Here is a 26,461-nt window from a genome sequence, read left to right as displayed (position 1 = left end):
ACCCATTCATTCTCTGGGGTTTTCTCTTGGGATCCTAGTACCATGCAAACTACCTTCGCTCAGGCGTTCAGCTGCTAAAGGCCGACAATTTTTCTTCTTTTCCTTCTCCATTTGATAACCAGCCCGACCGAAATTTCTCAATCAGTGCAGAATTGTAACGATTAAATTGAAAGCTGCTGAGTACTTCTACGCATGCGTTGTATGAAGTGATACAAACTACGATTTCCTAGAACACGAAAATGTAACCATTCAAATGAAAGCTTCTGAGTAGTACTTTTCTGTGGTGCTGTTTATTGTGCTGTATAAGGTGGTTCTAACTTTTGAGTCTCTGTATGAAATCCTAAAGTGTGACCATTCCAATGAAATCTACCGAGCAGTACTTTCCTATGATGTTGATTATTTTGCCGTGTATAACTGTTAGAAATCCTAAAAAGGGGCCATTCAAATGACAGCTGTAGATTACTACTAAGAAGTGCTTTTCGTTTTTTTCCAGGCAGCTATTTGTTGCGCTTTTACTTTGCCATTCGAATGTAACAAAAGATGATCATTTACCTTCCCCCGTTTCCTTTAACCGCTGTAGTTCCGGTTCTGACGCTTCAGAACTTAGATCCTGCGCTATATCTGCACCAGACTCTAGCTCTTCCTGGCTTTCTGCGCTGGGTATCTGACCATCAAAACCTCTCTCCAGCAACCAGCTTCCTGGAACCCAGCCTTCTTTAGCAACGCCTTCTTTGACCGTTTGCACGAAGTAGAGATCTCGGCCTGAGCGTAGAACTCGGACCTCTTCCCCTTTTGCGATGACTCGTTCGTGTGTTTCTCGTTCCAGTGTTTCCTCGGACAAGTGGTAGGTGGCTCCAAGTTGTATGTTCTAAATGGAACAACAGAGACTTTTAAGATTCTAGAACGGGTACGACTACAAAAGCAAGATTTGACTTGAAGTTTTTAGCAAAGTACTTGGAAGATATGTATCATAGGAAGCCCATTTTGTCTTCACATATCCAGAATTAACTCTGCAATGTATGATGAAGTGCTGAAGTGAGCCAACGAAATTCCTATTGAGCGTTAACCCTAGTAAGGAAATGGGAGACCGCACGACGCAAAGACGGGAACAGATCCCACGACATACGGATTTGATCGTCTGTTGCTCTACCGACTAAGCTACGAGGACACACGGGAGCAAGTTGTGGGTGATTAAGCCTGGTTTACACGTACGACCCAAGCATAAGCACAAGAAACCTACCTGTAAACCGTGCGACGCAAGCATAAGCGCGTTATGCTTGCGCTTGTGTTTATGCTTGCGTCGTTCCGGCACAACGGCGAAAGCATGAGCACAAGCACAAGAGAATGGAACGATTTCCACTCTCTTGTGCTTGTGCTCGTGCTCGCTTCGTACGTGTAAACCGGGACGACGCAAGCATAAGCTCAAGCGCAAGAAAAGAAACTGAAAAACAGTGACAAGTTGTCAGCGTGCATTCTAGTTACTAATGCGTTGCCATTTGCCGCCATGTTGGAATCAAATCTCGCGCCCAAAAGGCAGCCCGGCCGCGCAATTGCGCCAAATTCTTATGCTTCTACGCTTGCGTATGTCGCCTTATATGCTTGAGCTTATCGCACGTGTAGACATCCTTGCACTTATGCTTCTGCTTGCGTCGTACGTGTAAACCAGGCTTTATGATGGTAACTGCAGCAGTGTGTATGTCAAGAATATGATAAATGTTGTGCCGCTTGCACTAAGGACAACAATTTTCTGATCCATCATTTGTGTCATTAATTGCCAGATTTCAAACCGTGGGGGTCTGGGTACAAGTCTGTGTATTATGGGATACAGTAAAAACCCGCGTGTAAGAACCTACTTTTTTAGAGTTTGGCAAAACAGGTTCTTATATTTTGGGGTACTTACTGGCATTTAAGGCTAAGTAGGTTCTTAATTAGGTTCTTAATTTTTACGGAGTAGAAAATACTGTAGTATAATATATGGTTTGTTCTTCATTATAAACTGTTACAGTATTTTATAGAATAAATGCTTATAATCAAGAACAAACCAGTTTCAAGATGATACAGGCATGGAACACTTAAACCAAGACCAAGATTACATACAAATGATACATTCTCTTAATTGTAGCCGAATTGTTTTATAACAACAGTTCACATTTAACATACATTGTGCATTTTTACTTTTCACTGTGCAATTTTTTGATCTCTAAAGACAACCTTTTTGGTAAAATATTATAAATAAAATAGTTTAACCCCGCATATAAGAACCTGTTGGAATTTTTTTGGCTAAATAGGTTCTTATATTTTGGGGTATTAAAGTAGCAAATTTCTGCCAGGAGGTTCTTAATTTTCTAGGTTCTTACACGCGGGTTTTTACTGTATGGGACTCAACACCCACATAGCCAGAAAGAGCACATCGAACTTTACAACATCCTCACGTTTGGTGTTAATCAAGCGAATATTAGGCGAGATACAGCCATTCAAAATCCTAACAAATTTACTAAGAAATGTATGGGACGCCGGACAAATCGTCCGTCACGTCCGGCGTTCCATACATTTCTTAGTAAAATTTGGAGATTTGGAATGGCTGTATCCTGTCTAATATTAGCTTGATTAGCACCAAACTTGAGGATGTTGTAAAGTTCGGTGTGCTCTTTCTGGCTATGTGGGTGTTGAGTCCCATATCCCATAATACACAGACTCGTACCCAGACCCCTACGGTATGGAATCAGGCAATGCTAGCGGCACAACATTCATTATATAAAGTTGTCCAGTAAGTAATGACGTAGAAATCTAACGAACTCTGGCAAGTCAGCCACAACAAGACAACACCGTGGATTGAAACCACACAAAAATCATTATTTACTCTTTTTGACATACCATGCCTTGTGGAGGTTCAGGTGAGTCTGGGGGCGTGATAGCCACGTACTGCTTCTCAAGCTCCGCGATCAACCGTGAGTACGAGGGACTGGAGATAGTCTCCTTGACAGTGGTCACCAGGTTCTGCTCTATCTGCATACCGCTGGGAACCTCGACCGAGAGTTCGCCGAACACGAGGGATGGTGCAACGGCAGTGATTGGTGACTCTGTCGTAATAACATTAAAATCAGCAAGTTATTTCCAACAACAAATAATTACACGATCACACGATCAATAATATCACATCTATGGAAGTCAACGAACGTTTGCCACTTGAACGAGTTGCATCATAGTTTGGTCACATTAAAACATTTCCAGATTGTTCAAAATCAATCCGAATTTTCCTTAACCTTATAAATGAACTTCGCTGTTCCTTTATGGCTTATTGACGGCTGTGGTGTTTTTGGAGTTTCGTAAACGAAGACTTTAAAAGTCTCCTTCAGTATCTAAACAAAACTTCTAATTTTCAGACACACCCGCTAGTTTTAAGTTAAAAATCCCAACGGGCGAACGGCTTACTCAACAATAGAGATATTTAGAGTAACGTTTACGGCAGAAATGACCACATGACCATGTTTACGTTATATTTGCTGCTCGCTGTATTCACTTCCTCAGTAAATTGAGCAGTTTTGTGTTAGCATCAAAGGCCAGAATTATTTTGCACGATTCTCATCTATGTACTAAATTTTTTCAAGAAAACATAAACGCGAACCTCGTTTGCCGTTTGCCGTAAACGCAATTCTAAATCGCGCTAATATATACATCACGTGACGGGAGTTTAAAAAACAAAATGTCCCTCACCTTCACTCAAATTAAGCAGGCGCTTGATATCTCGGACCCAGGATTGCTTGGACCACTCGGTCTTTGTCTGGAATAAAAACAGTGAAAAGACATTCAAAATTCAGGTTTCACTCAGTTCTCTAATATTTAGCTGTCATTTTTCGCCAAGGTCCGCGGGGAAATTTGGCACAAACGACCAATGGTAAAGTTGGCACTACTAAGTTATTTTCCTTTCTTTTTTTTTTTTAATTCTTTTCATGTAAGAGTATAATATACTCTCGTTGTTTTTGTTTACGCGCCAAACCTAGGCCACCCGGAACGAAAACTACAGGTCTCAAAAGGGTCAGTCCGATTTGAACGGATTTGACGGGAACCAGAAGCGAAACAAAACTTATTCATAAAAGAAAGTTACGAACTCAAAAGCTCAAAAGGATACAAAAGTTTCACTATAAATAGTCTGATGGTAAATGGTTAGTGAAATACACTTGCAATAGTAGAACGTTCGTGACTAACTCTAGAGCATGCAAAATAATATTCGTCGTGTCTGCATCATTCGTACCAACTTTTTAGGGCGTTTTCCATTTGCCTGAACTGGCCAGACAGACCAGTCAATTTGCCCATGGCACACGCCGTTTTCAATGACTGGTTTTACATTTTCTTCAACACGATACATTGTGAAAATTTAACGGGCAATTTCCCAGGAAGGTCATCTGTCTGTTCCAGAAAGTTTCAGGTATTCAATACGTTCAATTTCATTTTCAACCGGTTGAACCGGAAATTTTGGCGGAATGAAGGGCACCCTTAAACTCAGGCAGCGACTTAGATGGAAGGCACGAATCGCCCATAATTTCTTACCTCAAACGTGTGGAGAACAAGTGCAGTAGACATGGAACTACCAACCCACACCATAAAATGGCGGGGTTCACCTTCAACATTTTCAGTTACGCCAACATTTCCACTTGTCAGCTGCAACAAAACAAAACAAAACAGACGTTTGTTTCTCTGCCTTGATTCGGCGAAATCTATAAACCTACCTTAACCATAACACAAAAAATAACAGTGGGGAATTACAATATGATAACCTTAAAGAATTTAACAAAAATGACACGAGCACAATACACTGAAAGTGAGGATGACTTGCAACGGCCAGCGGACGGGAAAAGGATTCCAATTTGGAAAAGTTTGCGTGGCTCAGATTAGGAGACTAAGCAACAAGGACTTGACTGTGCACAACAGCACAAGACAAAAGTAACAGGAAAATACCTTTTCCGAGTTGTTTGGAACCTCATTATGAAAGCATGATGGAAATTATTTGTTATTCATATTCATACAAACCTAATTTTCACATGAAAAGCTTTGTACTCAGCCTTGCTTTCATAATGAGGTTCACAGCAACTCGGAAGTGGCCTGTGAACTCCTAGTGTACTGTTTATTGTTTTAGAAGTACACGATTAAAGCATTAAAGCAATCTATAGCAAATTAAAATAAGGGGGTTAGTTTCTAAAGAAACTCTGGTGTTGTGTCGGTGATGGGCGAAAATGAAGATCAGGAAATTTGTTCACCGTAAAGAGATTTGTCAGAGCGATTTATCAGTATTCATTACAAATTATGGATGAGAAACGATGGCAAGGAAGAGAAAGACTTTCGCTGAGAACATTCGCTCGTTTTAAAGTAGATCTTTCGCCCATGCTATTCCGTTGCCAGCGTGACCGCTTGCTAATGCAAGAATGGAAGCTCTCAAGCATTTCTAACCTTAAGCATGTTCTTAAAGATGAACTTCCTTCCTCCTTCTTTCCTTTTCGTGTTGACAATTCCTTTCTCAAACAAAAACAGATCTCGCTCTTTGCCTTTTCCTCGCGCCTTCTCCTCCCAGAACAATACAGTCTCCTAGAAACGCAAAAAATGGAAGCAACTTTAGTACTTTGTAGTTAAGAAATGTGGGTCTGGAGGAGGGAGGGAGGGAGACCTAACGACTTCATTCTGTAGCATTTCACCCCCTCCTCCCTCCCCGGACCCATTATTGCAGCCGTCTTCATTTTAACTTTTCATGGGTCCCATAATGCATAGACATGGCACAGGGTCTGCAGAAAGATTCCCAGAACTCTTTATTCTCTAATATCAGCACGTATATTCTTTCCCCGCTTTTCAACATATATTTCTTAAAGTGAAAGGAAGGAGAATTTCAAGACAGGTTTATCTTTGTTGATCATTTCCTTTACTCTCATGACCCGAATGTTTTAACAAGCAGTCAAAGGGTAAGGAGAAATTACATGCTGATCACTATTGGAGGTTAAAGAATTAACTGTTTCCTTTTCAAACTACGAGCTTTATAATAAAGTTTTAATTTTCAATCTGCGAAGCGTTCTTTTTTACAGTAGTTGTATTAATGTGTTTAGTTTCAATTTAATTGAAGAGGTAATTATACACAATTTGTTTTCCATCTTTTACTTACATAATCCTTGGAGGTATAAACGATCAAAAGTGCTGTATCTAAAAATTACAGACCATTAAGCTGTTTAAAAACTTTCAGAATATTGCGCCCTTTTAAATTGACTGTTTGATTAACCACTTTCTGTAAAAATTTATCTTTCATGTTTTAATACTGATGTTTTCTTTTTTTTACAGTCTGGACAAGGGAATGGTCTTTTATGGTTTTATCTTCGAACTACCATACATTCCATATTACCGTCTTCAGTCCTTAAAAATTTTATCCCAATAGATCAACTAAATGCTTATGCAATATGTTTAGCATTCTCCTACTCTCGTAGTCTCCTTAGGTTTAATTTTTAAATTATGTTTATTAAGGTAATTATCTCACTGTGTAGTTTAAGCGGGATCTTTCCGAGGTTCAGTTGAGTTATGTACGACCACGTTTCATGGAGTTTGACTGCTCCTCGTCTGGCCTTGATCGAGCTGCAGAATATCATGAAGATGGCAAAAAAAGTTCTGAAGATACTACGTTTAGATATAGTATGTTAAAATGTTTAATAAAGCTAAAAACAAAGAGCAGCCAGCTCAAAGGGAAAGCTGAAATAAGTGGAGTCTTTCAATCATGTCAATCTGTACATCTTTTCACATGTCCTAGCCCTAGAATACGTTAACATTGTTCATAGACGTTACAAAAGTTACTGTCCACAGAATAAAGTTTAATGGCCTAGCTCCCACGAGTCTCCTGTATCTCAGTGGTAGAGCATCCGAACTAGTAATCGGAAGGTCTTAGGTTCGACTGCTGTTGGGAGAACTCGGATTTCCTTTTTCCGAGTATGCCTGTGTCACTCACTGCATAATACATCATTCTCAGAACTGAGGTTATTTTAAAGTGACCTTCAACAAACGCTCGCTTGTGTTTATACCCTCAAACAAACTACAATGTGCTTAAGAAGGAAGAGTGACTGAGTGCCCCGTTTGGCTGTCCGTACCTGTCGGATAAGTCTTCCAAGGTCAGCAAGTGGAACCTCACCCTGTTGGAAGAATGCATAACATGTATATGAAAATGATACGATGAATTTCAGCTCGTCACTCCCTCAGCCATTCAACTCGTCATTTATTTTCGGTCGGTCGGTCGGTCGGTCGGTCGGTCGGTCGGTCGGTCAGTCAGCCAGCCAGGAAGCGTCTTTGTTAGTTATTCAGCCTCCAGTTGGCCTGCTCCAGTCAGTCAGTCAGTCAGTCAGTCAGTCAGTCAGTCAGTCAGTCAGTCAGTCAGTCAGTCAGTCAGTCAGTCAGTCAGCAGTCTGTCAGTCAGTCAGTCACTCGGTCAGCCAACCAACCATTTGTTCGTTCTCAGTTCCGTCCGTCATCCAGTTGCTGGACATCGGTGTCCCAAATAACGTCATTCGAATTCATTTTGTGATGACAGGCAGTTCAGCTGTTTACTCACGTGATATGCTTCAATATGGAACTTCTGCACCGCTTCGTTGACTCGCCGGTAGATACTGGTTAAAAATACGAGCGCCGCCTGGAAAATGATTTGAAAGAGAAATTACAAACCAGACAGGCAAAACCATCACACCTTTCCTGACAAATCAGGTAAATTCAAAGGCACCATTTAAACAGGGGGCTTTTTATGTGTTGGTTCTCGTCCAAGTTCTGTTTTTTCTAAGCGTTCTTTGTTTTGGCTTGCCTTCCTTCACATAAACAAAATTCCCAAATACCAATCGCGCCTGGAAATATATGATGAAGTGGCATTCTGAATGGCGAAAAGACAATACAAATGCCAAATTACTCTTATCATTTTTAATTTGCAACCAACCAAGTTATAATTACCTTCATCATTTTGTTGCCTCAGTATATGTGATAATCAAGTCAGAAATAAGCTTAAAACATATTGAACATTGCACGTTGTTAACACTCTTGAAACTGTTCCTTGCAATGTGTTGTACCATACTGTAGACTGAAGTCTAAAAGCATTCCCTTATTTTTCTTAGGGATACTAAAACGAACGAACCACGCGACCTCGCGCGATAACTGCCTCCCGCGCGGAGACGCGACGCTCTCGCTTTGTCTGTAGACCTTTATTTTTCGCTTCCCTCGCGCGTCGTGTCTCCTCGCGGGAAGCAATTTTCGCGCGCACGCGTGGTTCACTCGCTTTACTATCACGAAGAAAATAAGGCACTGCTCGTAGTCTAACCATTATCACAACTATAAAATGGCGATATTGAACATTGACAAAATATTTAATGGTTAAAGCAATCCTCACCTCAAAGTCAGAGTACTGTAGGTTAGCACGTACTGTAAACTTGAGCAGCTCCTTTAAACAAATTAAAAAAAAAAAAGAATTATAAACATTCAACCCTTGTGAACAATGGAAAACAAACTGAGACTGGAGGGAATCCTTAGAAATAAACAGTTTATCACAACCAAACGTGAAGCCAACAGAGTGGTCGATAAGACAATGAGAGAAACGTTACAAACTACTTAAGTTTAATAAAGCGGAGAGATGTAAACATCAATGCTCTGGAAATGCCATCATTGACTCTTACCCGGAGATGCAGTATGTATTCACTCAGGTGTTGAGCGGGTTTCTCCAGGTAATCAGAAAGAGAGCATTTGTCATCCGTGTCTTCTTTGAACTCCTAAGGAAATGGTAAGATAGTTCGTTAGGAGCAATTTATTTTAGCAAACCTCTTTAACGAGGTTACAGTCGACTCCCGATAACTCGAACCAATTTTCCTTTTCCTTTCAGGTCATTTTCTATATAATTTTACCCTCGATAACTCGAACATTTTTCAATTTCCCTTGAGGGTTCGAGTTATCAGGAGTCGACTGTCTTTCATTGGGGAGGGGGGTGGTGGGTGCCGGAGGGAGGTCTCGTTTTTTTTTTTTTTTTTTAATCAGAACTTTGCTGAAACTGAAAGTAAGTATCTTTTCTAGTTCCGGTAATGCTCCTGGAACACCAATGAATATCACGTGATTTCCGATTTCCTCCAATGGGCAAACAAACGATAATCAGCAGTGAGCTGTTATCAATTTATCCACGATACAAAGGTCAAATGGCCAATCTTTTTTAAGCTGCAGTCGATTTACATCATCACCATCCGTGACCAAGGACAAGGACAGTTATAGAAGGTTGCACCATTGTAGTAACTTTTAACCGTTTACGCGCAAAAAGCAACAAAGATGAAATTTCTTCTCACAATATCACCACCTGATCAAGCATTCAGCTTGTGAGAAAAAAATGAAATGATCACCAAAGATTTTAACAAATTCTCCTAACTTGTTCCATAGGAAAAAAAGGAGAACAGTGAAGAGAATCGACGTGTTGATTTTGTGGCTTAAAGGGTTAACAAGACTGTTATTTTTAGGTTTCATTTAGTTTTAGGTTTTCCTTGGTGAAAGTGTTCCTACAGTGCAACGAACTCAACCGGGGCCACCCAACATTGATCAGCCAATCACAGGTCACGTTTACAACAAAGGAGAACATTTCAAACTGTCGGTTTTTTTGGTGGCCCCGGTTGAGTTCGTTGCACTGTAAAAAGAAGCTGACATAGTCCCTTTAATGTACACAACAAACGGACAAAGCCGAATATCTGGATGTATCCAGAATTTACAGCGGTTAAGTTAAACGAAGTTTGGTCTCTTTGGATCCAGATGAACTGCGAGATGTCCGTTCACACTTTAAATTTACTCACCGTCCAGAAGCCTTTTACTGGTTCGTTTTCCAACACATCGCTGGCAAGTGGTCTGCTCCCGAGAAACTTGACATACATTTCAAATTTGGGTTTCTACAAACAGAAAGTGACCACGTTGAACAAGATGACCTAATAATTGTATCTTAGAGTACATTGGACAATCTTAAACAGACAGGTGTCGATCATCACTTACGTGTCTCAAAATCACTTTAGGGACGTCATCTGGGTTCTTCGTACAGGCCTCGAGTTCATGCAGAAATTGTCTGTAATTAAATTAAATGATTTAGCCGAATGGTAAAAATAGCATCAAATAGATCATGAGGTTAAAAAAAGACGACAGCTTTAAATCTGTAAGACATGTTTCGATAGTGTGTCGATGATGATGATGAAGATGATGATGATGATGATGATGACGATGCTCTATCGCAACATGTCGCACCGACTAAAAACCGTAATTGTCTTTTTTTGGTTGTTTTATAGAAAACGACTAATCCTTAGAAAGACTAAATAAAACGCCTAAAAATAAGAGTTGCCAGACTAACTCGTTGTTCGTACATTCGCATTCACTGAAAATCATCACCTTGTGTGAAAGCCGTAGATGTCCTTTATGTTGGCAAACACAACATCTTTCTGACTTGAGACCTCCTCAGGTATGTCATCGGCTTCAAGCTCGGCTAAGTGACTCTGCAAACAAACAACAAACCGTTAAACGGGACAAATCAGTCATTGAATAATAGTCTTTCTGTTATTGGCTTCTTATATGTTGTGTCATGTGACTAGACAATTTGTTCCACCAAAGAATACAGTAACTAGGCTGATGACAATGCCTGCTTCTCCCCCATCGTAGTGCCCTCCTCCAATCCTGTTATACAAGACTCCTCCTTATCAATATGCGGTATTTTATCAGCTGATAAAACACTCCTCATTAGTATGCGGTCGTTTTCTCTAATTTCCAACGTTTACAAAAGCATAACTGTCATACGCTTTTCCAGGAATGTTTTTGAAGCCGTTCAAAAAACTCGCAGTACGTGTTTTATCGGGTCAAAACACCCCTGCTCTTTTTTTAAACATCACTTAAAATACGGCCCTTTCACACTAGTTTCTGATGTTACTAAGGATATGACTGACTCCTGGATCAGAAGCTAATCAGCCACTGATACACTATACACTATCATATCATCAGCAGTTGCTGTTAGTAGCAACAACAACAGCACACACATCCCTTACCTCAACAACGGTTCGGAGATCATTCACGTACTGCCTCTCAGATTCAACCAGCTCGCCTAGTATGCGCCTGAGAACAGAAACATTGGCGTTAGTACTAGCATAACGATTACAAAGAAGGGCTTTTCGATGGTGATGTTACTCTTTCAGCTGTAAGAGCTTTAAAAATTAGTTGGCAGTTGTATTTTGGTAACGAAAAGGTTAATATTCATCAAGAGCCAACGTTTGAGTGATGTTATGAAGTTCTACGTTTTGAGTTTGTGCACGAAAACCCATAGTGAGACCACTCAAATGAAAGCCACTGAGCAGTACTTTCCTGTGGTGCTGTTTATTACGCTGTAAAGGTGGCCCTAGCTTCAGAATCCATAGATGAAAATTGTTTACCATGTTGCGAAAAGTTGGGACAACATTTAAGTAAAGATACACTCGATTGCAAAAACGTTGACACCTAAAAAGCATAAACCATGAACGATGTGACCCAAGGGATTTTTGGAAAGTGTTTAAAAATTAGCCCTTATTGGCCAGCTTGATTCACCACGTGCAATTAATGTTGGTTATCAACCGTCGCATGAGAATAGAATATTATGAAAATATATTTACTACACTTATACCCAAAAAGCCATTGAGTCTCATCGTTCACGGTTTATGCTTTTTAGGTGTCAACGTTTCTGCAATCGAGTGTATCCGAAAGTGTTACCAATGAAATGAAAGTTATTAAGGAGCACTACAGTTGTTTACGCAGTCACTTATGTCGCGGCAGGTTGGTCTAACATAATAATAATAATAATAATAATAATAATAATAATAATAATAATAATAATAATAATAATAATAATAATAATAATAATAATAACAACAACAACAACAACAACTCACTCTCGCTGATGGAGGGCCTCCTTCTCTTTGCCCTTAGTGGTTTTAGGGGCCTTCTTCGCATCCTCCTCAGTAGCCTTAATGATTAAGACCCTTGGTAACCAGCCCACGACGCCAGTACTGACTGAACAAACCATGACGCTCTCGCATCCAATGTTGTCAAGAGCCTCCAAAATGTCCCCTTCATTCACGGAGATTTCACCAGGCTCCTTGGCTTTGTAGTTAGTTATGCAAACGAGCTTCTCCTTCTCTTCCTGCAAAACCGAATGCGTGGAGTTAACAAACAAGAAAAGATACAAAGATCTGCGAATCTTGTAAAGAAAATGAGGGACTTACGGGCATAGGTACAGCTGCAGGTTCATCTCTGGAAAGGAAAAATAATTGGTATTAGCTGCAAAAGTTCAAAAGCATTGACCATAGCAAATGTCATAACAATGGTTTGATTTTTCAAGAGTTATCTTTTAACTGCACGAAAAGAAACAAACAAAAACATGAACACTCTCTTAAAACATTCACCTTTTCCAAGCCTAAACGGCCAAAAATACATAATTTCATAGGGACTTTCAGACCAACAGACACAGCATACCTTCCTCTAGACCGAAATGGCTAAAAAAAGATCATACCCTTCCGAATACACCCATATATTTCATATAAGAAAACCCTCCCCCACCCGGTTGGTAAAAGTAAAACCTGCTCACCCTTCGTCGTCTTTCTTAAGACATGTGTGACGCACAAAGCCTATCTCTGAACCACGTGACACGCGTCTGACCAACCAGAAGTCTGGCCGGCTAGTGTCCAGGACCTCAACCTTGTCACCTTTCTTAAGGAATTTGTTTCCAGTCTCCTCCGAGTAGTAGTCTTCTATGGCCGTGTACAACTGGAGCGTGAGGACCTCCTCAACTCGTGCCAGGCCGGAGCTCTTGCGAGGTGGCTTTTCGCCAGCAGCAAGTTGCTTTTTGTCAGGTCCTACAAAGAAGAACGGGAATGAAGACAATCGGATTGTTGTTTTGAATACAAAGGTGAAGCAACAGAGCTCAGAATGGCAAAAGAAAGTAAGAAATGAGGAACGAGTACGGCAAAATGTCTTTGTGTGACCAACGTGACAAGTAATTCCTCACGTATTTCGAAGCAGTCTGTTGTTAAAATGGCCTTCATCTTGTTACATGTACAATCCTGGCCAGTACTTTCTGGGACAGGTACGAAAATAGCGTTGGCAGTCTAGATTTGTCTTCTGGATATCTGTAAAAAGTCGCCATGAGCTTGGTGGTGCTGTCATTTCGGAAGCCCTAAAATTTTGCTTAAATTTTGGAAGCCCTTCCCACTCCCACAAGCAATGTTGATAACCACTGAAATCATTCGGACTGTACATTAACACGGAAACATGACACATTGCATGGGGGTGGGGGGACGGGGAGGTATTTCCTGTTGAGTTTTGGAAAGCCTCCCAACACTTTGGCCAGAATTGTATGTTTGTGTCTTGAACAACTTGAGGTCGGAGGATTTCAAAATTAAGAAAAAAAAAATGCCTGTCACATTAGAAGCATAATAACGTTTTCCCGTCCTCTTTCCTGTGCCGTCGTGTCGCGTAAACTCACTAATTTTCAAGCAAAGTATCGAATTAGCTTTACAAATAAACTTTGCTTACACACCTTCTACAAACAGCTCTGCAGTAGTTGACACCTCCCCGAGATCGTTTATGGCCACCACTTTGTACTGTCCAGCATCATCAAGCCTTCCTTCGGTTATAAGAATGGAGTAAAGATTGTCCTCCTGGAAAACTTTAATGTGCGGAAATCGCTCATCCGTGATTTCTTCGTCAGTTTTGTACCACGTGACTTTTGGAGTTGGTTGACCGCGCACGCGCACATCAAACCGTGCTGCGCTGCCGTCCTCGATGGAACGATCTCTCAAGGAAGTCGTGAATGAAGGTGGTTCTCCTTCGCGTTTGGTTTCAAGTTCTGTTGTAAAAATGTGATTTTTTGAGGCAAAAAAACGTATCTCGGGCAATTTACATTTACTTGTCACTTGTTCACTGGTCAGCAGAATTTTAAAAAGTGATAGATACATCACGTATGACTTAATATACTGAGTTTTAGTCATCTACCCAAATCTTATAGCCCGTCTCATTCGCTTTAAAAGAAAACAAATGGCCCGTTTCTTTCCGCGCGCATTCCCCGCACCGTTCTCATTATCTGAGATCCTGAGCGGAATTAAAGATATCCCCTTATTGCAAACGCGCTCATTTCTTTACCTTTAATTATCAACTTCGCCTGACAAGCCACAGAGCCTCCCATATTTGAAGCCACGCAGCGATACTCGCCCTCGTCCTCCACAGCCGCTCGGTTAATAAGCAACGAGTAGGTCCCAGTCTCCGCATCTTTGATGAACTTCACTCTTGAGTCCTCTTTCAACAGTTGGCCACTCCTGTACCACGTGATTTCCGGTTCTGGTGTGCCTGTTGTCTTGATGGTTAGGTATACTGTGTCTCCTTCAGGTACTTCAAGGTTGCGTAACTCTTGCTGGAATTCTGGCTCGCAGACGCTGTCACGTGACCGGCGCCGTTCCATCCGGGCATTAATCTTTTCTAGTTGTTCGTCATCTTGTGATGAAGATTCGGACATAGATTCTAGAGAATCAAATGTTACCACAAAATAATTACCGAGTATAGCACAACAAACATCGCCAAAGCAAAGTCCTGCTCAATAACTTTTCATCTAAAATGATCACCTTATACGGAATAAATACGGAATAATAAAGCCTTTATTTGAAGAAGATCTTTACAATTATGCCCACAGAGTGAAAAACTAAACAACCTTAAATCTTACCATCGCTATAAGGATTTATTTATTAAGTCTACAATTAGGTTTGAATCCAAAGCTTATTCTCCCAAGATGAATACAAAAGCTATTTGAAAAATAGCACATAATTTATACAATAAACACTGATTTACCTTCCACCAAGACCTCAGCCGAACACGAAGCAATGCCCCAGCTATTAAGCAGAACGCATTTGTAAATCCCTTCATCTTCAACGTCCACTGCACGAATCTCGAGTGCATGAGAAGCACCCTGAGATGACTGACTGAACCGGGGACGGGAGCGAATCAAGTCATTGTCTTTAAACCATTCAATGTTGTCGATAGTTTCGGGACCTGAAGTAACCTGGAATGGAAACCATGATATCAGTTAAGAGAGGAACGCACAGTCAAACCTCACTACGACGACCACGCTCGGGGTGGAACAGTCTGGCTTTTATAAAGAAGTGACTGTATGGGCGCCTTCTCGGCTTCACATGACAAACCAACACTGACAAATTCGTGTTGGCAATTTTCAAGTGCTGTGTGTGAATGCTGCAACAATAATTGGCAGACATGTGGGCAAACAGTGGGCAAGAATGGAAGTAGCCTCCGTTCTTGTTAAATTTTGAACGTTTGTGGGTTGGCGAAATCGCATGTGACAAGTGAACGTTTGCTGTTACTTCAAACGCCAGAAAGAAGGATAGAGAGAGACTGACTTATCTCAAATTCGGATGTAAGGAATAACGAGACGTTTTCGCAGTTTGTAATGTGAAAGAACGAGTTTAAAAAGCTTTTGGAAAATTTGCCGACGCAAACTTAGTTGTGTGATCATTCAGGCAATGTTTTCACCAGAGCAATATATCCCGGCTTTGAGTGAAAACTGGTTAGCATGCTGGAGACAAAATTATCCTGGATTGGTAACAAATTCGAGAAAGTTTAGTCCGAGGTCTAAGGGTCTCAAGAATTGCCACTTTCATAAGGTTATCGAAGCTTCGCGTTGTCATTTGTACCTTGTTAAGACAGTAATTTATTTACCTGCAGTGTGATGTTTTCCCCATGATTGACTTCCATATTTTCCAGTGGGGCAACAATACTGGGTTTCGAGCCACTCTTCAGCTGAGATATACGTCTGATCACAGGGGAACCAGGAGGAGCACCAACAGCGTTTTCTGTGACTGACTCTGATTCTGCAAAAAAAGAGAAAAATTTAATTTGTGCAGCATTGGTGGAGCGGGAATGGCGCAGCGGTGAGAGCAATCGCCTCCTAACAGTGTGGTCCGTCGATTCCCGGACTCGCGTCTCGCTTCTCGCGATCTGGAGAGTGTCCCCAATTCGTGATCTCCACAAAATGCATTGACGCTTAAATAAAGTGCCTTATTTAAATGGTCACACTTCGGGATTTTTTTTTCCCACCAAACACAACAACTACTACAAAAATAACCTAGTACACCAGAATAACTACGCCATTCTCGATAGCCTTTGCTTAGCATTCTCACACATACAACTATCTTGCATCATAAGAAATTATATTCCCAAACTTCAAAATAAGATACATTGTGGGAACCTACTAATGGATTGTAGGTCTATCTGAGAATTTTGCCTCAACCTTCTTCTTCTAGAGTCACAGATCATGAAACATATCATGGAGTACTAACTTTCGAGTCTGTTTAATCATTTAAATGAAACCACCACTTAATATAGTAAAACAGGTGAAAGTATGCATAAGTTAACTCTCGGCTTTGACGTACATCCATTGCGAGAACGGTTTCCACAAGCAACGTCCCTGACAATCCCCTTAATGTTATTAGCCAACTCACCTTCCACCGTTATCTTAGCCTCGCACGACTGAGTTCCAGCCTTATTCGAAATTACACATTTGTAGATTCCCTGGTCCAGGATTTGCACAGGAGAAATCTTCAGCGTGCAATGTTCACCGTCTGATGACATCTTCAAACGTTTGCCGTACTTTATCGGCTCTTCGTCTTTGAACCAGCGAATTTGCAATGGCTGGCTTCCGCTCGCTATCACTTCAAGCTGTGCTGTGGAATTCTTAACGACGCAAATGTCACTGCACTCTTGAACAAATTCGGGCGCCATTTGAGAGAGACGGCTGAAGAGAAAGCACAATAAAGAAAACTCAGTTGATTACCGTGATGGCTGGAACCAATTGGGGGCATAAATCTGGTGTTTTGAGGTCACAAGTATCTTTCCAAACCAGCTCCCTTCTTAAGAATTGCTGGAAACTTGACGAAATGCATCCAGTTATTATTTTCTTTTTTTTTTTGGGGGGGGGGGGGGGGGAGGGCGGAGGGGGGAAGGGGGAGAACGGAGGAGGCGATTTGTCTCGCACCTTATTTGGTGACAAGAGGAGTAGCGCTACTCTTGCAGAATTCTGTCCCCATGTGGACTTTTATGAGACATTTCCAATAACGATTGTCTACAAAGACTTATCATGCGTTTGCAATATGCTTTCATGCAGTTCTGCCAAATTCCACCCAAGCACTGTTGACGAGTAAAACGTGCTAGTCAGAAAAATGCAGGAACAAAACTTACCGTTGGTTCATGATTGTTTGAGGAACTTTGACTTTTTCTGTACAAGAAAAAACAGAATAAAAGTTATTTTCTCCACCACGTCGACTTCATTGTTTGACAAAGGCCCGTTACAGAGGCTAGTGGAGTTAATTAAGCGTAGTCAGTGAAGTATATAATGAGCCCTTTGCAGCTAGTGGTCACACGGTACAGAATCCGCCATGCTGGAGAGCAAGCTACGCACTGGAACATCCAAAACAAGCTACCTCATCCAGTCAAACTTGAATTTCCCTTGTTTTGGATGTCCCAGTGCGTAGCTTGATCTCCAGCATGGTGGTTTTTGTGCCATGTGATCGTCAGCTGCAAAGGGCTTATTCAAGACGTTTTCTACTGGGTAATTTCAAATCGGCAGAGCACTATTGAAATTACGGACACGATTTCCTAAACACTGTGTGCCACAATGCCCAATTATCAGTTAATCCTATCGATAACAAAATTCGTGAATAAAAGTGTATGCGAACCTTTTCTACTCAGAAAATCAAGGATATCAATTATTTCATTAGCGTTGTAAACAGTGAAGAAATAGAAAGGACACGTTAAGTTGACTTGACTATCTTGAACCTGGTCTAGTATTCCAATAAGGGACACCAATTTGAAAACGTTGTAATTCATCAATTTCGATATATTGAAATTCGTACTTTGCTAAAGGATATTACATTGAGGCTCAGAGATGAAAAACTATCAATTTGTCTTATTCCCCGTAGCCAAGCTAGAATTTTTATATATAGAAATTGGTCTATTGGTCACCCCCTTGATCGCGTTCCGACTAGGCGCGCGGAGAACCAATCAAAATCGGACATCTTGTTACGAACACGATTGAGAATTCAAAGCAAATTATCTCATACCTTCAACGAGAACTTCACAATCAGTATGAATGGTGCCTGCATTATTAGTAGCGACACAGCAGTACACTGCCTCGTCCTTGACTGACACATTAAAGATATTGACAGCGTGCACTTCACCAGCGGATATGATGGCTATGTGATGGTCTTCCTTTAGGGCGTGGTCATCTTTGTACCACGTGACTTGAGCCATGCACTCTGCCGGGACTCTGACGTCAAGCGTGAGATTGTCACCCTCCTTAACCTGTTTGTCTTGGAGCTCGGTTTGGAAAACTGGTTTTGGAACTAATCGAGAAAGAACAAAGTTTTGCTGGTGAGTAATTCATCCGTAAATTACCAAGTAACAGAAAGGAAATTAAAGAATGTGTAGAGATTTAAAACGAACTCTTTTGTTTGTAAGAAGAAAAGAGACATTTCGCGACAACAATTTTACTGCGACAGTTCACGTGAACGATGCGTGTGAAATGACCATATTTGGCAGTAAAATAACACGCTGTGTATGTGGAGTTTTTTGTCTAGATTTCAGATATGTGGTAGAGGCGAAGATTGTCAGAAGCGATTGCGGATGTGAGGATTTCGAGTGCCGAGAGACTGTAAAGAGATGCGAATATTCTGAAAATGTGAAATTAAAGATCGTGGCGTCTGTCGATACAGATTGATACAGTCCTCTACAGGATGTGAAGATATGAAAAGATGACATGTGAACTCCGAACGAAAGGTATCATGTTTCAGGTGCTTAACTACGAGCCTTCCGTCTACAATATAACAGAACTAACAAAATGACGTAAAGTCCGTTTCTTAAAACACCTGAAGAGTTTCTGGGCCGGTAAGGTTGCAAAAGTTTACAGCAAAAATTCATCATCCAACTCCGCACGGAATCAACGAACGCTTTTCATTCGACTGATTTATTCTTGTTTCCATCTGACCATGCTCCCACCAATAGCGTAGCTCCTCTGATCGGACTATAAATATGAGTTATTGACCAAGCGTGAGGTCAAGATGGCTGGATATTGGCCAAGTTCTTTTTTTGCGTTTTTATGGACCGAGACGAAGTCGAGGTCCATAAAAACGCAAAAAAAAGAACGAGGCCAATATCCAGCCATCTTGACCGAACAAGCTTGGTCAATAAAGGATTTATTATATGGCTTTACCATCAAGTTAAAACTACAATAACAAAACAAAACACGACATGAAACTGCTCTACTCGGAAAGAAATTCTTCATAGCCGGCCGGTGCAAGATTTATTTTCAGTGCACCTTTGGATTAGTATGTAATCGTGGAAAACAAGGAATCCTAAATTATCTTAGGGCTCTAACTTTATAATGGCTTAAAGGAAGTGTACAATTATCGAGAACGAAAATTTTAGGTTTTCGCAAGAGCGGGAAGATTTGAATAGAATCCGGCAAACTCGCCATTTTAAGGCGATCGCGCGGTGGCGTAAATAATAAAATTTTTTTACACAGTTTTCGGCTTCCAATCATTAATTCTTGAATGAAACAATAGATTTTGAGATTATATGCAAACATAAGCCGAAAAAAAGAGCAGGTAAATCAGAAAACTGGGCGAAACTTTGACAAGATTTTGTTGTTTACAACAAGCAAGACGCGGCTGAATTAAAAACGTGAGCTTCTTCGGCGAACTTAAAAAAAATACTTTTCTGAACTGCTCTAAACACTAACCGCAACTTCCACTTTGCTATGATTTAAATACAGTCATTGCAAACGTAGAGAACTTATCAATTTGGCACTCGACTTGAGACAATAAGTTTTTCAAAATCAATTCTATCTAAAATACTACACGCAGAGCAACCGGTTCAACTCACATTCATTGTAGCTGAAACGAAGTTTTCACTACACCAGGACGAATCCATTCTCTTTCCTTTCCTTTAGGTAAATGTTGAGAGTTTACCGAACTTTTTAGTGAGCGTTTTCCCCCAAAACAATGAGAAAATCGAAGAAAACCCGCATTGTTGTTGGGATTAAACTTTCGATGCCAAGCGGACGGGCAACGGGTAATCCCGAGCGGGCAAGATAGCTCCATCTTGCCCGCTCGGGTAGCCAATCACAGCGCAGAATTTGACTCATCTTGCCCGCTCGCGGAGCCAGCCATATAATAAAACCACATACAACACACAATTCCTTGATTTGCTCTGACGAAGGGCTAACGCTCGATACTTCTGCACACGAATCTCATGATGGTGACCAAATTACCTTATCAACTCTGCAAAACCAAACATCAACATAAGAACTGACCTGATTTTGTGGCAGGCTTGGGTTTAGGGGCTGGTGGAGGAGGTGCCTTTTTCTCAGCGGCCTTGAGAGGCTCTCTGAAAACAAAATATTCAAGTTATGCATCAACTCGGATTTATTTCTTTCATTACTCACTAATCATTCATAAGCTCATTGGCCTATCAAATGGTCGATAAAACATCACGTGCAGTAGTTTTAAAACCCGATAAAACCTCCTCATTATTAGTATGCAGTGTCTAATGTTTTTCTCGTGTGCTAATTTCCAACGTTCAAGCGATTTTCCAGCAATGTTTTTGAAGCCGTTCAAAAACTCGCAGCACATGTTTTATCGGGTCTAAAACTACTCGGCTGCGCCTCGTGGTTTTAAATCCCGATAAAACACTGCTGCTCGTGTTTCAAACATTACATAAAAAAACCCTTTACGTTTCCAACAACATCCACACCTGTTGTCTGCATAAGTACCGTGTCCGTCCCAAAATAAATCAGATGTCTTACTTTCTGCTAAGACCAGACACGAACTAAAAGCGATGTCTTACTTGTTGTAACAAGAAGGAACGTGAAGGTAAAAATTCAATCGTAAAAGAATACTTAGGAAATAAAAACGATATCATACTTCTTGTTATCTGTACGAATCACTATGAAATAAAACCGAATATCTTACTTCTTGGGTGGAACCTCGTCCTCAGAGCTTTCCTCGGTTTCTTCCTCAGTTGATTCAAGGCCTGATAAAACACATGAATGTTAGCCAATTCAATAACATGCAGTGGTACAAGCCTATTCTTTGCTTCCAGTGAGCCGTTAGGGAAACCGACACAGTGTGGGGGTAAAATAAAGAAGGAGAAGCCTCTCATCTATGTATATTCTGGTACTCAGAATAAAGTAAGAATAAATGCAAGTCTTAACAAAAGCTTTTAACTTTAAGATTCCCTGATTTCCATTCACTTTAGAACATTCGTTTCACGTTTTGAAAATTTATTACTTTCGTTAAGTTCCCTTGCATTAAGATAACTGTTGGCTACCCTGAGGTTCTCTCATGATCACCCCCAAACTACAAAGATAGGTACGCATTGCGTACATGTGGGTAGTGCTGTGCACACGCTGCGGACCTGTTTGTTTTCACTCACTCTTACATGCCTGAGACATAGTGTGTAGAGCAGTTAACAGTACACTACCCACAACAACAGTAACTACGACAACAACACAGCTTACCCTCTACTACGAGCTCTGCCTCACAGGAAACCTCTCCTTTGATGTTAGTGGCCACACACTTGTAGACTCCCTCATCGTCGGCCTCAATGTCATTCACAAACAAAGAGAACACTCCATCATCATCCTCGTCAAACCGGAATTCCCGGTTCTCCTTGAGAGGCTTGTCATCCTTGAGCCACTGTACTTCCGGTTCTGGGCTCCCTGTGAGTTTAACATCAAACCGTGCTGCGCTACCCTCGATGACTTCCGCTTTCCGCATGGCTCGAACAAACTTGGGTGGAGTCGCAGGGGGGCCATCTTCTAGGTCAGGTTCACGTGAAACTGGAATGTTTGTTGCCACCGTCACTGGCATCTTAGGCCTTACAAAAGGAAACGATAAACATTCGGTTGGTGATATTGAATGGTAAGCAAACGTACCAGGTTGGAAACTCAAAACAAAGCTGGTTACCATACAAACATGTGCTGTTAAAGGGGAAATTTGAAGAGAAAAAAGACTTACAGCGACATAACTCCTTCCCTGATTTCTGGCTTAGGAACTGTGAACAAATTTATGAATAAAAGATTAAATAAAATATTGACTGACTGATACAGAAAGAGTGACTGACTCACTGACTGAATGTCATTTCATCGTCTGATATTTTCCTGACACCAAATGTTAGCTTTTAAAAATGACTAGATATGAATCTGAGCTGCCTGAGATAAATTGCATAATTTATTTCATTTTATATCATACAATACCACTAATTAACCCTTTTCAACCCTAATCAAATAGGTCTTTTCCGAGTTGCTGTGAACCTCATTATGAAAGCGAGGCTAAGTGCAAACGTTTTCATGTGAAAATTAGTTTTGTTTGCATATGAATGAAAACTAATTTTATCAACAAAAAAAACTTTGCACTTAGCCTCGCTTTCATAATGAAGTTCAAAGCAACTTGGAAATGGCCTATTTAAAGCCATCGTTGTTCATAGTTTCCGACAAGTAAACTGTACATAACTGCATATACCTTCAACAATCAGCTTAGCCGAACACGAGGCCTTCCCAGCCTTGTTCTTAGCCGTGCAACTGTATTCTCCCTGATCAGCGGTCTCTGCACGAGGAATTCTGACCGAACACACGCCATCCTTCCCCTTGTCAACTTTCACACGGCGACCATCTCTGATTGGCTTACCATCTTTCTGCCACTCTACCTCTGGGTCGGGAGTTCCTGTAACTTTTACAGACAGTTTCACCTCCTCCCCCTCAGTAACAGTTGTGTCGATGGGCTTCTGCTGGAATTCTGGCCGGACCGCTACTTCTTGACGCGGTTTGGAAAGTGCTGACGTTGGAAAAATACCAGGATGTTATTTTGCTTTAGAATTGATCACTAGTAGGGAGTGTTATAGCAAGGTTTATAACGGTGAAACGTCACGAAAATCCCACAAAATTGGCATGGTAGATAACCATGCATAATTTTTTTTGGCGATACTCGATAAACTGGGCAAAATGATCACAAAAAAGGAAGGAAAAAAACTTTCAGGAGCAAAAATACAGTTTCATTACCAATAATAAGTGCAGTGAGAGAAAGCAAAACAATGGTTCCGCACGAGCAAGGTTTTCTTGGCATGGTTTTATTGTTTGTTTGTTGTTGTTTTTATTTTGCAATTCGTAAACTTGTTACAATCCACATCTTAAAATTGTCTCTAAATCCTGGCAAGTTGTTGACTGAGGCCTTATGTACCCTATAACAATGCTTCCAAAACGTCTTAAGCCAAAATATCAATCACGGTTGGAAGGACACGTCGTGCTCACCAAAACAAATTTTCAGGTCTTGAAAACGTTAAGGTAATTTACACATCATGCCACATCCGGGACATCACTCACCTGTCACAGTGATCTTAGCTGCCGTACTCACACTTCCCGCCTTGTTTGTAGCTTCACATTTGTACTCGCCCGAGTCCTCCACCTGGCATTCTTTTATCACCAATGTAAACCCGCTCACTGACTGGCTGATATCATAGCGCCCGCCAGCGCTGATTGGCTGATCGTTCTTATACCACTGGAAGGTGGGCTCAGGTGTGCCCATGGCCCGGCAAGCTAAGCGAACTGAACTTCCTTCAACCGCTGACCTGTCTCGCAGTTTGAGAATAAACTCTGGTTCTCGAAGACGTTCTTTTGGTTTCGGGGGCTCAGGTTTTGGTTTGGGTTGAGGTTCAGGTGCTATTTCAGGGGGTGGTGCTGATTTCTCTACTGAAGCAGTTGCAGGAGCAATCGCAGTCTCGATGATAGGTGGTGTCTTTTTCCTACAAAAACAGGAAAAGAAAGAAAAGCTGTAATCGTTTGCCTTTTATCAACGCGAAAGTACTTGACAGTTTCCTACAGCCACCTTGTATTTGGTAAACGATGCGATAAAGAAGTAAAAGCCTAACAAATAAAATGTGCAATTGACACGTACTTCTCTTCTTCAGCTTCCTGTTCACTCGCAGACTCACTTTCTTCGTCTTCTGTTTCTGCCAATAGAACGAAAAAAATTAATGATATTAGTCATAATTACATTTTTACCACTACCTTCACGGCAAAGGTGAAGACAAAAATAATCACGTAATCAGATTTTCCCCCGTCACTTCCAAACTGTAACTAAAATGGTAATGGTAATATACCGCATATATCGCCTACTCTCATGGCGGTTAACAATTCCTCTGTGAGGTGAGATCGGACGTCAGCGCCACTGGCAGCCGCTATCAGTCCATATTTTGATCTCATCCACCCATCCAATCCACGCATAAATGTGCAAGGCAGATGAAATCAGAGATAGCGACAGACAAACAGAGAGAGCTACGTCCCCTACTCTTTCAAACAGTGTGCGAGTTCTTTACACAGGTTATTAGGAACAAGTGTAGTGAGACGGGACCTACGGTTTATTGTCCTTATCCGAGAAGACTCGAACGTCTAACCGTTTGCAGGTGTCATTACAAAGGCTGCACTTTCTCCTCAGTTATTTAAAGACCCTGAGTATTGGTCCGGCCGGGGTTTAGCAGGGTAAATGCTTTTCAGCAAAAGAAACAGAGGTACTGGTTATCTTTCAGTGCGGGGTTGGCGAGAACAAGCCTTTAAACAACAGGACCTAGAGTGTGTACTGGACATACGAGGAAACTCTATGATCGGGAAAAAAAGCTACTTACGCAAAACAAACAAATCCGCTGAGCAGTGTGCCTTGCCGGCGCTGTTTCTGGCCACGCACTTGTACAAGCCTTCGTCACTTCCGCTGACGTCACTGATGACGAGCACTTGCAGGTCTTCATCTTCCTCAAACTTGTATCTCCCTCCCTCAAGCAGGGGCTCGTTCTCCCTGTACCACCGGATATCCGGCTGAGGTTCTCCGATCACTCGACACTCCAAGCGAGCTACTTTACCCGGCATCGCGTCGACATCTTTGAGTTTTTGGGTGAACCTTGGTGTTGTTCCCTCAAATTCAGGCTCCATGTCCGCTAGAAAAGAATCCGATTTTTCCGTTAACATTGAAGACAACAGGAAATCTTTGTCGTCCCTATCTATAAGCTCTCAAATATCAATTCAGGAATAGAAATAGTAGTTCTTCTCATAGGAAATAACAGTAGAAAGAATGTTTTTAGTCGCAGAAACAATTTACGCTCCGTTCACACCAAAGCTAAAACTTATTTAAAAGCTGTTCAGTTAAGAAGGTTTAAAATTGATAGATGTATTTTTATTCAAATCCTAACAGTATGCAGGATGATTGTCCCATAGACCTACATTAATGGCTTACTGTAGCTCCCACGAGTCTCCTGTAGCTCAGTGGTAGAGCATGTGAACTAGTAATCGGAAGGCCACAAGTGGTCGTTTTTACTACAAATTAACCCACCCTATGCGTTTCTCCATCTTGTAACGTTTTCAACTTTCAACATCTTAGCTTTCACAATTGTTAAAAATCGAATTACTGACAATGAACATTTGTTCCTGTAAAATAGTTTTTCGGGCCTGAAATGCTTTCCAGACTTTTGAGAAACGCGCGCCAGAAGTTTAAACGCTGTTACTCACGTTCAACATTAAGGTAAGCATTACTCTCCACTTGTCCAAACTCGTTTCGCGCGACAAACCGAATGTGACCAGCATCTGTTCTCTTGGCGTCCGTTATATTCAGAGCATGGAGATCCTCGTCACGCTCGCATGTAAAGCGAGGCCATTTACTGACAAGCTGTTCGTCCTTGAACCATTCAACTGTCACGGGGGTTCTGCTGATTACGCGACACGCGAACTTTGTCACGCCACCTTCTTTTACGTCACGATTACGTAGCACTAATGTGATGTCTGGAGGTAGCTTTGGAGGACCATTGGTTTCAGCGTCCACTTCATCTTCAGTGTCGTCTGATAACATTTCAAAGGTGGACTCCCTGAAAGCCGAAAATGAAGGTTAACATGTCAAAAGCAACATTCACGACAGTGCAACCACAAACTAAGGGCGTAGTTTACCATATCAGCGCACTAGGAGGTCACGTTAAAAATTTATTGCAGTTTGTTGGACCAAAACATGTTTTGGAGCGGGACTGCCAGATTTTCAGGGTTATCTTTAAAGGTGGCTCACAACGATTTCCAGCACTTCCCATAAGTTATAATTTGATCGATCATTACTATCACTCAGTGGACAGTATAATAAAGGTGTCAAACACATGTTTAAACGTTAGCAAACAAGTTATGGTCATTTCTTTACTCAATAGGTTTCCATAGCAACAAAATATACCGTTAAAAACAGCCCTAATTTTAGCTTTGGGTGAATGTTACTCAAAAACGAGCTCAGTGGCCCCCATTATTTTTACTTTACTTTTAGCCTGTAGGGACGCAAATTTTGGCAAGGTTTAAAATAGG

At 41.2% G+C, this 26,461-nt stretch overlaps 1 protein-coding gene across 4 annotated transcripts in view; it reads right to left on the bottom strand.

Annotated features, from left to right (window-relative positions):
* Positions 1 to 26,461, bottom strand: part of LOC146472300 (obscurin-like) — a 164,766-nt gene that overhangs the window by 42,477 nt on the left and 95,828 nt on the right. For all 4 annotated transcript variants that reach the window (XM_085119693.1, XM_085119692.1, XM_085119694.1 and 1 more), the window contains 32 exons: positions 25,637 to 25,989; positions 24,763 to 25,068; positions 24,036 to 24,090; positions 23,465 to 23,883; positions 22,608 to 22,919; positions 22,104 to 22,140; positions 21,605 to 21,963; positions 21,057 to 21,117; positions 20,399 to 20,472; positions 18,150 to 18,431; positions 17,269 to 17,305; positions 16,533 to 16,825; positions 15,751 to 15,902; positions 14,869 to 15,079; positions 14,170 to 14,544; positions 13,568 to 13,876; positions 12,617 to 12,884; positions 12,255 to 12,282; positions 11,922 to 12,172; positions 11,049 to 11,115; positions 10,402 to 10,505; positions 10,015 to 10,084; positions 9,822 to 9,914; positions 8,673 to 8,765; positions 8,390 to 8,440; positions 7,571 to 7,648; positions 7,113 to 7,154; positions 5,446 to 5,580; positions 4,549 to 4,659; positions 3,715 to 3,781; positions 2,875 to 3,080; positions 553 to 868 (listed from right to left, as the gene is read on the bottom strand). In XM_085119693.1, the coding sequence (XP_084975819.1) occupies positions 553 to 868; positions 2,875 to 3,080; positions 3,715 to 3,781; positions 4,549 to 4,659; positions 5,446 to 5,580; positions 7,113 to 7,154; positions 7,571 to 7,648; positions 8,390 to 8,440; positions 8,673 to 8,765; positions 9,822 to 9,914; positions 10,015 to 10,084; positions 10,402 to 10,505; positions 11,049 to 11,115; positions 11,922 to 12,172; positions 12,255 to 12,282; positions 12,617 to 12,884; positions 13,568 to 13,876; positions 14,170 to 14,544; positions 14,869 to 15,079; positions 15,751 to 15,902; positions 16,533 to 16,825; positions 17,269 to 17,305; positions 18,150 to 18,431; positions 20,399 to 20,472; positions 21,057 to 21,117; positions 21,605 to 21,963; positions 22,104 to 22,140; positions 22,608 to 22,919; positions 23,465 to 23,883; positions 24,036 to 24,090; positions 24,763 to 25,068; positions 25,637 to 25,989 (5,615 nt within the window). The remainder of the gene's footprint in view (positions 1 to 552; positions 869 to 2,874; positions 3,081 to 3,714; positions 3,782 to 4,548; positions 4,660 to 5,445; positions 5,581 to 7,112; positions 7,155 to 7,570; positions 7,649 to 8,389; positions 8,441 to 8,672; positions 8,766 to 9,821; positions 9,915 to 10,014; positions 10,085 to 10,401; positions 10,506 to 11,048; positions 11,116 to 11,921; positions 12,173 to 12,254; positions 12,283 to 12,616; positions 12,885 to 13,567; positions 13,877 to 14,169; positions 14,545 to 14,868; positions 15,080 to 15,750; positions 15,903 to 16,532; positions 16,826 to 17,268; positions 17,306 to 18,149; positions 18,432 to 20,398; positions 20,473 to 21,056; positions 21,118 to 21,604; positions 21,964 to 22,103; positions 22,141 to 22,607; positions 22,920 to 23,464; positions 23,884 to 24,035; positions 24,091 to 24,762; positions 25,069 to 25,636; positions 25,990 to 26,461) is intronic.

Source organism: Pavona decussata, unplaced genomic scaffold (assembly GCF_977016875.1).
Source record: "Pavona decussata unplaced genomic scaffold, jaPavDecu1.1 SCAFFOLD_100, whole genome shotgun sequence".
NCBI lineage: Eukaryota > Metazoa > Cnidaria > Anthozoa > Scleractinia > Agariciidae > Pavona > Pavona decussata.
Note: the sequence above shows the minus strand (reverse complement) of the source record. Positions and strands in the feature narration are given on the sequence as shown.